The 14,103-nt window shown below is 36.1% G+C and overlaps 1 protein-coding gene and 1 long non-coding RNA gene across 2 annotated transcripts; one reads left to right on the top strand and one right to left on the bottom strand.

Moving 5' to 3' along the window:
• Window positions 1–189: 189 nt before the first annotated feature.
• LOC117403290 (mitochondrial transcription rescue factor 1-like) lies at window positions 190–4,278 on the bottom strand. Its single transcript, XM_034005330.3, has 4 exons — window positions 4,126–4,278; window positions 2,349–2,787; window positions 1,512–1,584; window positions 190–670 (listed from the first exon to the last, which is right to left on the bottom strand). The coding sequence occupies exons 2-4, from the start codon at window positions 2,756–2,758 to the stop codon at window positions 491–493; spliced, it is 663 nt and encodes a 220-aa protein (XP_033861221.1). The 5' UTR covers window positions 2,759–2,787; window positions 4,126–4,278; the 3' UTR covers window positions 190–490.
• Window positions 4,279–6,953: 2,675 nt separating this feature from the next.
• Window positions 6,954–9,610, top strand: LOC117402723 (uncharacterized). The gene is made up of 2 exons (XR_004544488.3): window positions 6,954–7,117; window positions 7,988–9,610. It is a non-coding gene; the product is annotated as an uncharacterized LOC117402723 (long non-coding RNA).
• The last annotated feature ends 4,493 nt before the right edge of the window (window positions 9,611–14,103 follow it).

Here is a 14,103-nt window from a genome sequence, read left to right as displayed (position 1 = left end):
CAGAATAATGTCAGAAATGAACAGGGTGAAGGGATGTGTGCAGGCAGGTGGTAGCTCACCCCTCCTCCCCTAAAGGTAGTCGGAAATACTACAGCAATTCCTAACTAATGTATCCTCCTCACGGCTTTACAGTACCCATCTTTATATTCGCTGGGTAGAGCACGTTTACCACGAACTTGACTGCACAGATTTCTGGCATGATTGTTTTATTAATGCATCTCAATAAGGTACTTACAGTACAGCAGAATGACAATCGTACCATAAGCTTAAATAATGTATACTTTTTTTCATCTGTTACAATAATTCTAAAGATCCATCCCTTACTAAAATGCATAATAAGAACATCTTTGTGTATAAAAAGTGTTAGACTTCATAAGAGATCGTGCTGTTAACTACGGTACAGAAAAATAACACTACCACCACAACACGCATGCCAAGTAATCCTGGAGTAAAAGTGTCAGTTAATGGGATATACACTATAGCAGTCTTGCTACTTGTAAACATCCTGTTTGGGAAGCTTCAGGTTTTTCCAGCGTCTTAACACCACTCTGTATCTGTCAGTGCCTGTTGTTTCTCCAGATACCTTCTTGAAAACCACTCTCATAACTGTGACGATGTCAGTATCTTTGTCTTCCTCAACAACCAGATCAAGAGTGTCTCCCACCTTAACCTACAAAAACATTAAAAAAAAAAAAAAAGTTTATTTAAAACGTTGTGCTTCACTTTAAAATACAGGTCAGTTTACCAAACACGTTAGTTACAATGTACTACTATTTACTACATGCACTATGCACACAATTCTGTGAATGTGAGGATGGAACACACATTAACAGCATGTATTTAACAAAGTAAAATGGTATTGATCATATCATTGTCATAAATGTATTTATCAAATAATGTTACAAAACTTTAAAAAAGGTTCAGAACTCCCTCTCTTTGTTTCCCTATCTAACTTGCAGAAAATCCTGAAATAATGGAAACAGTGAGTGAATTGGTGAAGGGCCCCAAAGCATCTCCAAATGTTGAAATGCAAGATATGTTCAATTTACAAAGTTCCTACTGTCCCCTAGTGGCTGAGTTTGAACTACAACAAGGAGTGATTAGGGCGCAGCAGCAACTTCACCTGCAGCACAGTCTTTGAGAAATGTTTCATACTGACGTACAAAACACACTCATGGAACCAAAAAATCTTCAAAAGAAGAAAAGCGCGGAAGTGATAATATTGATAGATCTTAAAAGATGTACAAAAATGGATTTTAAAACCTTGGTTGTCACCCCTTTAAAGAATAGCAATTCGCCAAGACAACATAAACTCACTGGAATCACAGAATAAACAGCTCGATGCAAACATTTTGAATGTTTTTCATACAAGCCGGTTTCCTAAACATTACATCTGCTATATTCTTATTTTACTTGTTTTACACCTCTTACCAGTACAATGGGCCATCTGTCTGCAACAGATGCAATACGTTTATTTCTTTGAAATGTTCACACTGTAGATTATGACCCACCGTTTTGCTTTTCTTGATCAGCTTTTGTCCGTTGAGCCTCAGCTTGTTGCTGTAAAAGGCATCTTCCACTTTGCTGAAAGAAGCAAGGGGAATAATTATATCAAACAGTACACAGAAGGCTTGCTCACCTGAATTCCTGATCAAACCTTGCACACACACTGGAGTGTCTGCATGTCATTTTATTTGATGGTTATACAGGGCCCAGATGCATAAAGACAGACCAGTGATTTAAGACTAAAGGTAATATTCAGTCAGACTTTCTGAAGGCAGTCATCTGTATAAGCAGGATTTTCTTTAACCTAGTGAAGTACTGTATATGTTTCTTTGAAATCTGTGACATGTAGCAGATGGAAGTTCACAAGATATATGGAATTATTATGTTAGCAACAAATACAATCATTTGAAGTGTGGTGCTGGCTTATGAATCTGCAAATAGTGGATGCTTGTATTCAGAAAGCACACTATTTTGTTTGGAAGCTCACTATACAGTATATACTGGAAGTATACTAGTGTGCTCCTACCCACACTTAAGTTGTACTAAAAGTAACAAATGCACTATTTTAACGGAAATGTTATGGTTTTTTTTGTATTAATTTAGGTTTGTGTGACAAATATTTTCTATGTACACTTTGCCACTGTTGTATAGTTTACGTTACGGTATTAAACAGGATAATTCAGTGTTATCTTTGGTTGTAGGTCAGTGGTCTCTTATAGGTGGAAACCGTATCAGGAGTGACAGGTTTTAATGATAGTGTTTGGGGTTTTTTATCCACTACGAAGACTGTTGTACCCTCGGTGCACACACTATAGTTAGGGCTTAATTAACTGAAGCCTCACTTCCGCGCCATGTCTAGGCCTGCTTTCATCATGAGGTCGTAGCGGAACGACTGCACTGCTTTTTCCAGGTCTTTGTAATCCTTGGGCACGTTGGGATCATGTTCAGGCTCGTCTTCGTAGTCACTTTTCTCTGGGTCATCATCCTCATCTTCCTCCTCCTCCTGCACAACTTTTTTACTGCCCTTTTTCGAAGTCTTATTGCCTTTGAGCCTGACCGGCACCACTGACCAGCTTGCCTGAATCACTCTGGGTTGGGTGTGAATCTGGATCCCTAAGGCAGGTAAGCAACTCCTGCTTGAAAGATTGTGATAATATATTGTCCTTTGGCAAACGGTGGTCCTGCATAGCGTGCGAGATAAGGATCCCTCCAACAGCGACACCAGTCTGGTCAGGTTTCTCAGTGTCTTCATCTTCAACCACAAAGCACGGATGACATTCCCTGAAAACGGAAGTTCATGTAATTAATTGCATCCAGTACATTTTCAAGATTATCCAATACAATTACTGTACAGTATTAAAGTAGTAGTAAAAAATAATAATTTAACTAATGCCGATTGTGATCAATCTATATGGACCAGAACCGTACGCGTGGGGTACACAAAATTGATTTTCACAGAGTACAGAGGGCGTGGAATCTTTTTGCACATATTCATCCTATTTATATTTATTATGTTTGCAATATTACATATGTAGACCCACTAACTAAATAATTCTACTAATGTACACCTTTTTATTTAATTAAGAAGGAACTACGGGTTTGTTAATGTAATTAGTACATTTTTATATGGTAGTCTTCCTTCACAGCATGTTTACATCTCGTGACAAAAACGTGCATTATGATTTGGTTGTATTAAGCCAAGGGGACAAACGGCTTTAAAAACAAAACGTGGAACTCACTTTATCCATTAGTGTATCCATTGGTGTATAAATTGAAAGCCTTTTTTTTGACAATATGACCACTGAAAACACAACTAGGGAACTTAAACGTAACATACCGCTGCAGGTTAACATGAACGCTCTAATGCTTCAGCATCGGTACCAAACAGGCTTCTTTTTATTTCTAATATTGGACTGTAATATCAACACAACGTTGTTTAAAACGGTTCATAATAGTACATCGTGTTTTTCAAGGGATGCCGCTTCACAACATCTCGTGGCATTAACAGACAAATTGATCATAAACTACCAGGAATGGACTGAGTAACTTATTTACTTGCCTATATCACCTATAAAAAATAATAATAATAATAAAATAATAATAATCACCCTGAAAAAAACCGATAATGAGAATCTCACAATATCGTCTCCGCGTTCATTTTCTCCGCCATTTTTTTAAAACAAAATTTGATAGTTGCTTGAACGTCACTTTCTACAAAAAATACAACTATCCCTTTCTACATTTTTTCTAGCAACATGATGTAGACTAGTGTCCCCTCGGCTTTATGTTGCAACTGTATGTTGTAAACAAATGTGCTCCTCTTGTTGGCGTCAACAACAGTCGCCCTTGTGACCAGGACTTAAGAGGTGCCTTGATGAACCAAATAGTAACATCATTAATATCTGCAAATGTAGCAGATGCTACATTCAAGGACGGCATTCATTGTGCAGTACGGGAGTCGTGGTTTACTGGTAATACTAAACGACGAAAACATTTTTTTTTAAACTTCCAATCATGACATTCATGAATGAAATATTGTCTTGTATTAAAACAGCGTAATAATGTTAGTACACACCTCTTCATAACACGCACCTTTAAAAAAAGGAAAAATACCCTTACCTTTCCCTTTTCTGCTCTTTCACCTTGACCCACCAAGGACTGCAGCTGAGCAAGAGCTTCCAATGTTTATTATATTAAACCGAGTCTATAAAACTGCAGTGCCCTCTAGAGGAAAAAGTATGGAATGCAGAAAGGTCCTATTGTGATCTCTACACTAGTACACGCCTTGGTTGTTCTAATTTAAAAATACTTACCTTAAAGTCCTCATTGATAATATCAGTTATGCGTAGAATGTTAGCATTATAATGAAAAAAACACTATTTAACAACAAAGTAAATAAATAAGCAAGTAGTCTGCAAGCAGTAAAATATATACACCATTTTCACGGTGGAAAGGCAAATTCATATAGGCCCCTATGCATTAAAACAAGCTTGAAAACTGATATAATGCCATCAGTAACCCTTTAAAAGAGACTGCTGCTAGCAGCAGTTGTTCAGTCATTAATTTGCAATGTTTTTTTTTCTTTTTGACAAATCTGTCTATCTTTGCGTCTGTTTACCCCCTCGTTCCTAAATAAAATTGGCTACCTTAATTGAATAGAAAATAAAATATAGCATGAAAACGGCAAGTGAAAACAATCGAGCTCATTTTAATTGAGGCACGCGAAAGACGTATCTTGCTGTAATACAGTAATTAATTAATTTAATTTAATGAACCCGCTCTTCCGAGGATATGCGGCCAGTTATGTCTTTGCCATCCTTTCAAGCATCGTTGCGAGGAAGAGATATGATTCTTGGTGGTTATAATTCTACATGATGTGGTTTAACAGGCTATCATAACATTAAAAAACAACACATTTACTTCGATAAACTGTATTACCACCGAAATACGTTTCCGGTTTGGTTGATGTTGAAAACAATCTCACTGACTTATAAAAAGAAACACAAACAAACAAACAAAAAAAGGCCAACGCCCAAATATGTGTTTTATTTTAATCCACGACATCAGCACAGGACCACAAATACAGTAGATTGCTAAATGGGCAGTCATTTCTCTTTTTAGGCACTGGAGGTCGCCTCTCTGTTGCTGGTGAAGCACTTCAACATTTAATACATAACTTCCAATTATGCAAAGAACCCCCACCCATGCGCTTATATTCACACACATAACAGAATTACGACAGTAAACGAAAAGAATGTCATTTCGTATCCCATCTTCAAAACATTGTAACATTGAGTGGAAATAAGGTGCCAGACGACCGCAGAAAGCTGTATATAGTACTTCTGTACTGGTGTATATATAGTCTGTATTGATGCATCACCAATACTTCTTTATCGGTGATGCATGAGTCTCTCGTGCGACTGTAGGCTACTCCTCAGTGCTGCCAGACTGGCGGTATTCCAGCCACATGTGTCTCGGTTTGGAAGTATCTTGCTGGTAAATAGGCCTACTCTTTGGTGGTTTGGTTATTTATTGGCTATTTTTTTCATGCATGTTTTTTTTCCTATTCATTTCGATTATGAAGTCATCACCAGCTCTGAACTTCATGTGTATCACGTCCACTCTTTTATTTTTCTGGAGCTCTGCATCCAAATAGCTACAATTACAAATCACAGAAACGCTCAGTTATTTTTTATTCGCGCCAATTTAAGAACTGTATCAGTACAATTAGAAATTGTTTTGTTTTAAATTGTATTTTTAAATAGTGTATCCGCTGACAGTCTGGACAGTTTAATTTTACACAACATTCTGAATAAAACAAACAACAAATCTGGACCTACCGCATTTGATCAGATAATAAATAAATAAATAAATAAATAAATAAATAAAACAGTGTTCGCTGGTACTGTAAATTGTGAGAAAAAAAAACAGCAAAACAGATAAATAAATAAAGTTTATATATCTGCCACCGCTGCTCTTGATAACCTCCCCAGCTAAGTGAGAGACACGGGAAAAACATGCTTAAAACATACACTTCTTGTCCCTGCAAATGTACAGTGCTACCCCCAGTGCTGTTAGTATGTACGTATGTATATTTATCTAGGTATGCATGTGTATGTGTATACATCGCGCCGACCCTCGGTTCCCACAAGCAGGGGCTTCGGACCCGAGCTCAGAACCTCCCGCTTTGAAGCACAGAGCCGATACCGCTGTCGGAGCTGGTATCGGGCTTGTCTTCATTAGCGTCACCTACCACTTTTGCTGTATGATCAGATGTAACACGTAGGGAATCGGACTGATTTTTTTTTTTTAATGCCTATAAAAATGCACGATTAAGAAAGAATAATTTGATTTCCACTGAAATTAGAGCTGCCGTCGCTATATAATACGCGTTTTCTGATACGCGTTTTTTTTTTTTTCAGAACTACACCAGTAGCGCTATGTTTTTACATGTTATATACAGTTGGTTAACATTTCATATTGTTGGGTTTAGGGATGTAGGCGTGAAAGGTTATTTATACAATTGTTAACTTAAAGATACAGTGCCCCATTCGGGTTTTAAAACGTGTTTCTTACATATAAGACTGCTGTGAGAGTGACGTTACCATGTTTTAGCACAGGTGTCTTGCTACATAAACAAACAGATAACTAACTAACTAACTAACACACACACACACACACACACACACACACACACACACACATATATATCATTATTCGACTACTATTCTAGAGATGCGACCAGTATTAGAAGTAAATTAATTTTCAAGAGGAGGAAGCTTGTCTCCCTTCAGTTACATCTATAAATCTATCTGGGTATGTAGGCAAACTGGACTGTGGGTCTTGCAAAGTGACATTGAGCGGCTACTCCCCTTTGCCTACGTCATGTGTCACTCACCGCCTCGATGCTGCTTCTAATATAAAACCTAACAGGTTACCCTCTGGTCTGTATAACAGACAGGAGGAGCAGCGCTTACCGGGTGTACGCGAGAGGTTGAATAGAAATATCTGTTGTTTAAGCGAACAAACAAACAAAAACAGCAACAAAATGACTGCAATGACATTCGTGTGTATTGGAGTGCTCGTGCTGTCCATTTATTTACCCACACAGGTATGCTCTAAATTGTTTTATATATATATATATATATATATATATATATATATATATATATATATATATATATATATATATATATCTATATCTATATCTCGGTGGTGTGTTTACGTATTGTTTCTTGTGTTTAAGGTTGAGGGATGCTGTTCATAATGCATTTAAAAACATAATGCATTTAAAAAGAAAACATTTGTTTATCGTAGAAGTTTGTTTTAAAAAAATGTTATTTTGTTTTTACTGTTAAGAAGGGCAATGCAAGATAGGGCGTGAAGCATTTGCAGACAGTATAACGGCACCTGAACAGGTTTTAAACATATAACAGTTGATCTGTCTAGGTTCACTAGAAATGTGTAATTTATCAAAAATAATCATTCTTTATACTTTATGTGTATATGTGTGTGTGTGTGTGTGTGTGTGTGTGTGTGTGTGTGTGTGTGTGTGTGTGTGTGTGTATGTGTGTGTGTGTGTAATAACTATTATAGCAGTTTGTAGTTGGATGAAGTATTTATGACATGTTTTCATAACATGCTACAGTCAAACTACAATACAGTAGGTACAACTAGGTATATTTCAAATAATTTTGTATGAAAACTTCTAAATGTGTATCTATTTATGCATGTACTGGATCACATTAGGATGCTTGAAACCAAGACGTTCCAATATTTCTAAAGGAATCTATGCTAAAACTTTAGGAGTCAAGCTGACAAATACTTCTGCATGCTTATAGTTTTACCATGGGTAAGAGGAGACAGATCATACCCTCAACGTTAATTTAGCCTGATAATATGGTACATGGAAAATACTAGTTGTACTGCATCTGCATATAATTAAATGGTTTTATTTGTTTGTTTTTATTATCGAATACAGGTAGATTCTGACAACAGCACAACAGGCCCACAAAGTGCCAGTCAGGGTAACAGCACTAATGTAACTGCAGTCTCTCCAATCCCCACTCTCTCTACAAACACAACGATCACCAAAGGTGCTGGCAACGCCCTGCAGTCCTCTCTCAGCCCCTTCCTCATCCTGCTCGTCGCGTCTGCCTCCGTGCTGCGTCTCTGCTGTTAAAGCCACTTTAGAAAAGAAACAACTCAAACTTTAAAATCCAATAGTGAAGATGGAAACCAAATCACACAATGAATGATTTAAAACACAGCTGTTTTTTTTTCTGTCGTATCGTGTCTGTATGAAAAAAATAAACAAAATGAAAAGAAACTAGCTACTACCAGAACTTTCTGCCGACAAATCTGAAGAATGAATCTCTTGAAGACTGTACAATGTCAACACCTCTTTGGAAACCTGAATCAAGCAAGTTCTTAATTATACCCCTCACAATCAATAACACTATTTCAATGAAGACCCATGCCAGTACACATTGAACTCATCTAGCTGGTGGTAAAGAGCCTTGACCTGACATATTTTACTGAACAGAACTGTTTGAAAGCCCACGAAGTATGAATACACTTTTCTGGCCACTGCTGAAGCAGCTAGATGAATTTGACACATCAAGCCATTTTCACCAAGTTGCTCAACAAAAGTTTTTGTTGGTGTTGTTCATTCTCATTGTAATTCCTGTTGAGGTTTACGCAGTAGCTGCAGGGCTGTTCATGAGCTTCTTAAACTGTTGAAACGGGTTGCATAAAATGAAAACCTGATTTAATTAATCCAAAAATGGGATATAAAACAAAAATAGCCCTTAGAGTTTTGTGAACAGGGCCCAATCCCATAGATATCAAATTGACACCTAAATCCAGTTTTGAATTATGTTCAATTTCCATTTTAACACTGATAAAGAGATTTTCTTTCTTTTCAATTTTGGATTTTTATTTTCAAGAAAATAAGCATGTAAAAAAAATATAAAATCATATTCGCATTTAAGATTAAAGTAGATGGTCAGAGCTAGGATTTGTGAACCATATCACAATAATAGCATTTATGAATGTTCATTTTCTCTTTTTTCATATCTAGACATCTTACAAGATTATAAGGGATCTTAATGTCATTTTTAGAAACAATCCAACAATATTGCTGAATACATTTCTGCTAGTCAGATTGTTAAATTGGTGTGGTGAAAGATTTTTTCCTATAGTTTATATTTTTTGTATAAATTGCATTTTATTAAAAAAAATGTGTTGCTTTGAATTAATTTCAATGATGACACAGATCAGGGAGTACATTTTACTTCATTAAATGAAGTAAAACAAGCAAGATGTTTGGAAACAAGCAAGATGTATTTCATATTATAGGCAAGAATAATTTGTACTGCTTCTTTTTTGGTAAGAAAACCACACAATCTAATTTGTTTGCCCTATAATCTCCAAATATTAGAATGAGGAACATTTAGCTACATTTATGATCAACAACAATAAAAGCAAACTTGTACTATGGATTTTTTTCTTCTTCTTGGAAGCATGTTTTGGTTTATTTTAAATAAAAGCACATACATGTATAACACAATGTGGGTCTATTAAATAATTGTTCATAAAATTATTTGCATGTTTTTTTTTCCTTTCAAAAAGGGTAATTTGTTGAAGTTTAATGAGACGATATGACTCTTTCTTTTTTACAACAGTAGTCAATTTAGGAACAAAACTAGAACAATGTCATCGCTTTGTCATAATAAGTGTTTGAGAACATAAAGGTCTGTGAATTTGGTCACACTTTGTTTTAGCTTACTAACATGTCACACCATTAACAAAAACAAACACGTGTTAATATGTTAGTACAAACACGCACCTTTAAAAAAGGTTCTGAAATATATTAACCCCAAAATTGAAAAGAAAAAAGAATGTCTTAGATCAGCCTTTTGTTAAGTTTTAAGGTCAAATTCTCAATCAAACTATTTATTTTATTATTAAACAGATCTCTTAGTTTTATCTCAAAGTACATCATTTGCATTTTTTTAAAGCAACAGGGTCTCCTAATTTTCTCTAAATACTGTAATCAGCCACTCAGTGCTTTGAGTGAAATATCTTACATTCTCTGATCTATCATTAGTGTGCCAGGTTAACTGTAATGGCTTCAAAGAAGCACAAAGCTCTGCTTGTGACTATGAGTTACTTTTTAACACTTAACAATTTGGACCATAAACACGTACATTTTTTCAGTAACTATTCAGGGCCAATACATTAATTTTCTTCAGTTCACTTCAACATAATTAAGTACTGAGAGACAGATTATTCAACAGGCCCTATTATAATAATACTTTTTATACAGCCTTAGATATGTCATTTGATCTTTTCCCTCAGTAATAGTGCTTGGAAGTGAAACCATGTACATTAGGTAGTCCCCCTTTCACAGGCAAATGCATACATTATCTTAAAATGCAATATTTGTCTCATATAGGCAGCAGTGTGGAGTAGTGGTTAGGGCTCTGGACCGGAGGGTCGTGGGTTCAATCCCCAGTGGGGGACACTGCTGTTGTACCCTTGAGCAAGGTACTTTACCTAGATTGCTCCAGTAAAAACCCAACTATATAAATGGGTAATTGTATATAAAAAAAATAATGTGATATCTATATAATGTGAAATAATGTATAATGTGATATCTTGTAACAATTGTAAGTCGCCCTGGATAAGGGCGTCTGCTAAGAAATAAATAGTAATAATAATAATATAACAATATAGCATTACTACCGATCCCTCTTTGACTCTCCAAAGCAACATCAACCCCTGAGGTAACTTTCAGCATGGGACATGTTCAGGTGCAGGATGGTTGTTCAGGTGCAGGATGGTTGGATAGCCCAGAGCTGTAATGCGTCCTTGCTAGCACAGCACAGTCTATGACAGACTCAATACAAGCATGCGTTAAGCTAATTCAAAGAGGGATCGGTAGTAATTCTATATTGTTATATGAGACCCCTCCTTGATTGCACCCCCTCATATCGAAACTACACCAGCTAACTGTGAGACCCCTCCTTGATTGCACCCCTTCATATCGAAGCTACACCAGCTAACTGTGAGACCCCTCCTTGATTGCACCCCTTCATATCGAAGCTACACCAGTTAACTGTGAGGCATATTTTTCAGGGTGGTTTTGATCTTAATGTGCCGATTAGACCAATGGTGTATTTTATGGAACATTTTCCCTTATTACAATACAAACTCTGAATAAGTCAGTGATGCAGATGAACTCTTCCACTTGTTTTTTGATCAAATTCCAATGAAAATCCTCAAAGGCATTTTTAGTGATCTATGTGACTTTGTTTTAGAAATTGTTAACAGATTGTTGTCAACTGCCTTTAAAACTGCCGTGGTTAAGCCTGTCTGAATGATGTACAAATCTGGATGTTTCAAAATGTTTTGCAGGTAAACTCAGATAAGACAGAAGTTTTGATTTTGGGTTCTCTGTAACAATTGGAATTTGCCAATTCTCTAAAAACGAGTTGAGTAATTTAAATTCAAACCCAAAATCAACGGCCTGAAATGTGGGATTCATATTTGATTCTGATTTATGTTTTGAGGCTTATATCTGTAATGTTACCAGACCATGCCTACCTTTGACTTACAAAACACGTCATGGCCTGGCACCTGATTATCTAAAATAGCTTTTGTCCCTACATGTAAGACTTGCTTTAGTCGGCTGATTCTGGTCTTCTGTCCCTCCCAAAGATTAAGACAAAAACGAAAGAGAAATAATTTCAGTTACAATGCTCTCAGATTGTGGAATAAACTACCATCTGACATTAGAGATGCAGAGTCACTTTATATTTTTATTAAAAACTCACTTTTTTACAAAAAGCATTTTATACATAATGTTCATGTTTTTTTAATTATTTTAATTAATTGTATTGTTTTTTATTGACTTGTAAAGCACTTTTAGATACTGTTGTATGAAAGGTGCAATATAAATAAATACATTTACTTACTTTTCTGTGCAGGTCTCCATTGGCATTTGTAGTATATGAACAGGACTAAAAATAAAAAGCCATTATCACTGAAGTAGGGAAGGAACAAGACTTACAGAAAATACAATGAGATTCATGATAAAAACCACAGCTTTGAATTCTTGTACTGTATCTCAATGGACAGTGTAAAACAGGCACATGCTGTGGTACAATATGTTACTGGTTCAAAAGCATCTGTAGGTAAGGCTGTTCACTGGAGCAGGAGATAAGCAGGAGAGACCTGCAAAAATCACATAGTAGTTGTCCTTTCTGGATGAGAAGCCACCTGCTTGGTTTCACCAAGGATAGAAATGAAACCTTGGTGACTTTCCTCAAAATTCATTACCGGAACCAAAATGACCCCAGGGTTTTTGATCCTACTGGGTCAGCATTCTTAGTGGTGAACCCTCCCACCAGCTGTCAGGATCAGCTCTGGCCTCCTTCAGTGTGTGAAACTGGACACGACGTGGATATATACAAGATATCCCTTAAATATTTCCTTTCATAAATAATAAATAAAACAATGCCTTTGCCAGCGTTGTGGATTTTCGGTTAGCATGTTAGTACATTTCATGTTTCTGTGAGCTATGATAAAAAAGGAAACCAAGGATAAAATCCCAGGTGTGGTAAGAAATCAGATTAATGTCAACCCACGAGGAACAGTATATGGATTTAACAGAACTCAGATGACAAAATATTATCTTCTTAGCATGGTAATTTAGTATAAGACTCAGCTAAGCAGTATACAACCATTATGCAGTTACCTTAGTTGTACTAAAATAGGTCATTACTGATGTACTGTAGCCAAAACATTTGTCTTTTTTGATTATAAATATAATCTTTTAATTTGAGTGTTTTTCAAGCAACAGATGCCTTTGATATTAAACCAGCTCTAGTCATGTGTCTATATCTATTTTTAAACAAGACAGAACTGCCATTATCCCTGTTCAAGACATTTAATTTTTCCAGGAACAGCATATCATACACTATAACAATGACCGTGACTCATATACTGTAAAACATAAGGGAAATAATAGAGATTTGAGGGAACTGTGATATTATAATACCAAACTTCATTACGATAGTTCTTTATTTTTTGTGCAAAGATCACATTTTCATATACGGGGAGCAAATCAGAAAGGTTGGGTTATGATAGAGTAAATCAATATGATAAGCCTTATTAACAAATGATAACAATAGAAATCCTCATTCAAACTGTATCTCATGTGAATTCTACGCCCGTGGTTAGAAATGCACTTCTTTTTTTTTTTTTTATCTTGGCATACTTCTTGCTTTTTTCAGTTTCTGTACTGTACTACTATGTACTAAGTCCCTGCTAGCCGCCTTATAGGGCCCCAATGCGTCTTCTTCCCAGAATCCTACTGGAAAATGATGATGCTGTAGTCCAGAGTTCACTTTTAAATATGTGCATAATACAAACCATGACCAAACATTGTGAGAATTTGAAAGAGGGATATTACATTTCACAAAATGAGTCGGGCTGACCTCCGTTTCAGAGCCCTTGCAGTTGTGAGATGTGAAAACCAGTGGCTCACCCAGTAGATTTAAATGGGTAATTGGAAAGAGCTTCACAGGCTTGCAGCAAACACATTTTGATGTTGACGTCAGCTAATTTCATGAGTTGGATGCAATGAGGTGTTTTGATCACAGTTCAGACGTTCACACGGGGTTTAGGAACGAATGAAAAATCTTGCTGCTGACTTTTCAATGGAACCATCTGGGTTTGTATCACACTGCAACGTCATTTTGCATCACAAACGTCAACAGCACAACTTGTCGGGTATGTGCAACACATCAATCAGAACATGCAGATAGCTAGAATTAAAAAGCAGGCACAGATTTAGATATTATTCAAGTTTTATTGTGCATTTATTTTATAATTAATGAGACTTGATAAAAGTGAGTTTCATCAGTCTTTTCACTAAACATGTATTTTAATATATACTCTAACACTTCATTATTGTTTGTGACATAAATCACAAGTTTGGTAAGTTATGAACCTACTGTTTTATTTTATTAAAACATTTTATACCATCACAAAATCTCCCTGGGTTGCTTCAATCATCTATTTTTAGGG

This window comes from Acipenser ruthenus, chromosome 5 (genome assembly GCF_902713425.1).
Source record: "Acipenser ruthenus chromosome 5, fAciRut3.2 maternal haplotype, whole genome shotgun sequence".
NCBI lineage: Eukaryota > Metazoa > Chordata > Actinopteri > Acipenseriformes > Acipenseridae > Acipenser > Acipenser ruthenus.
This window is presented reverse-complemented; position numbering and strand designations above follow the sequence as displayed.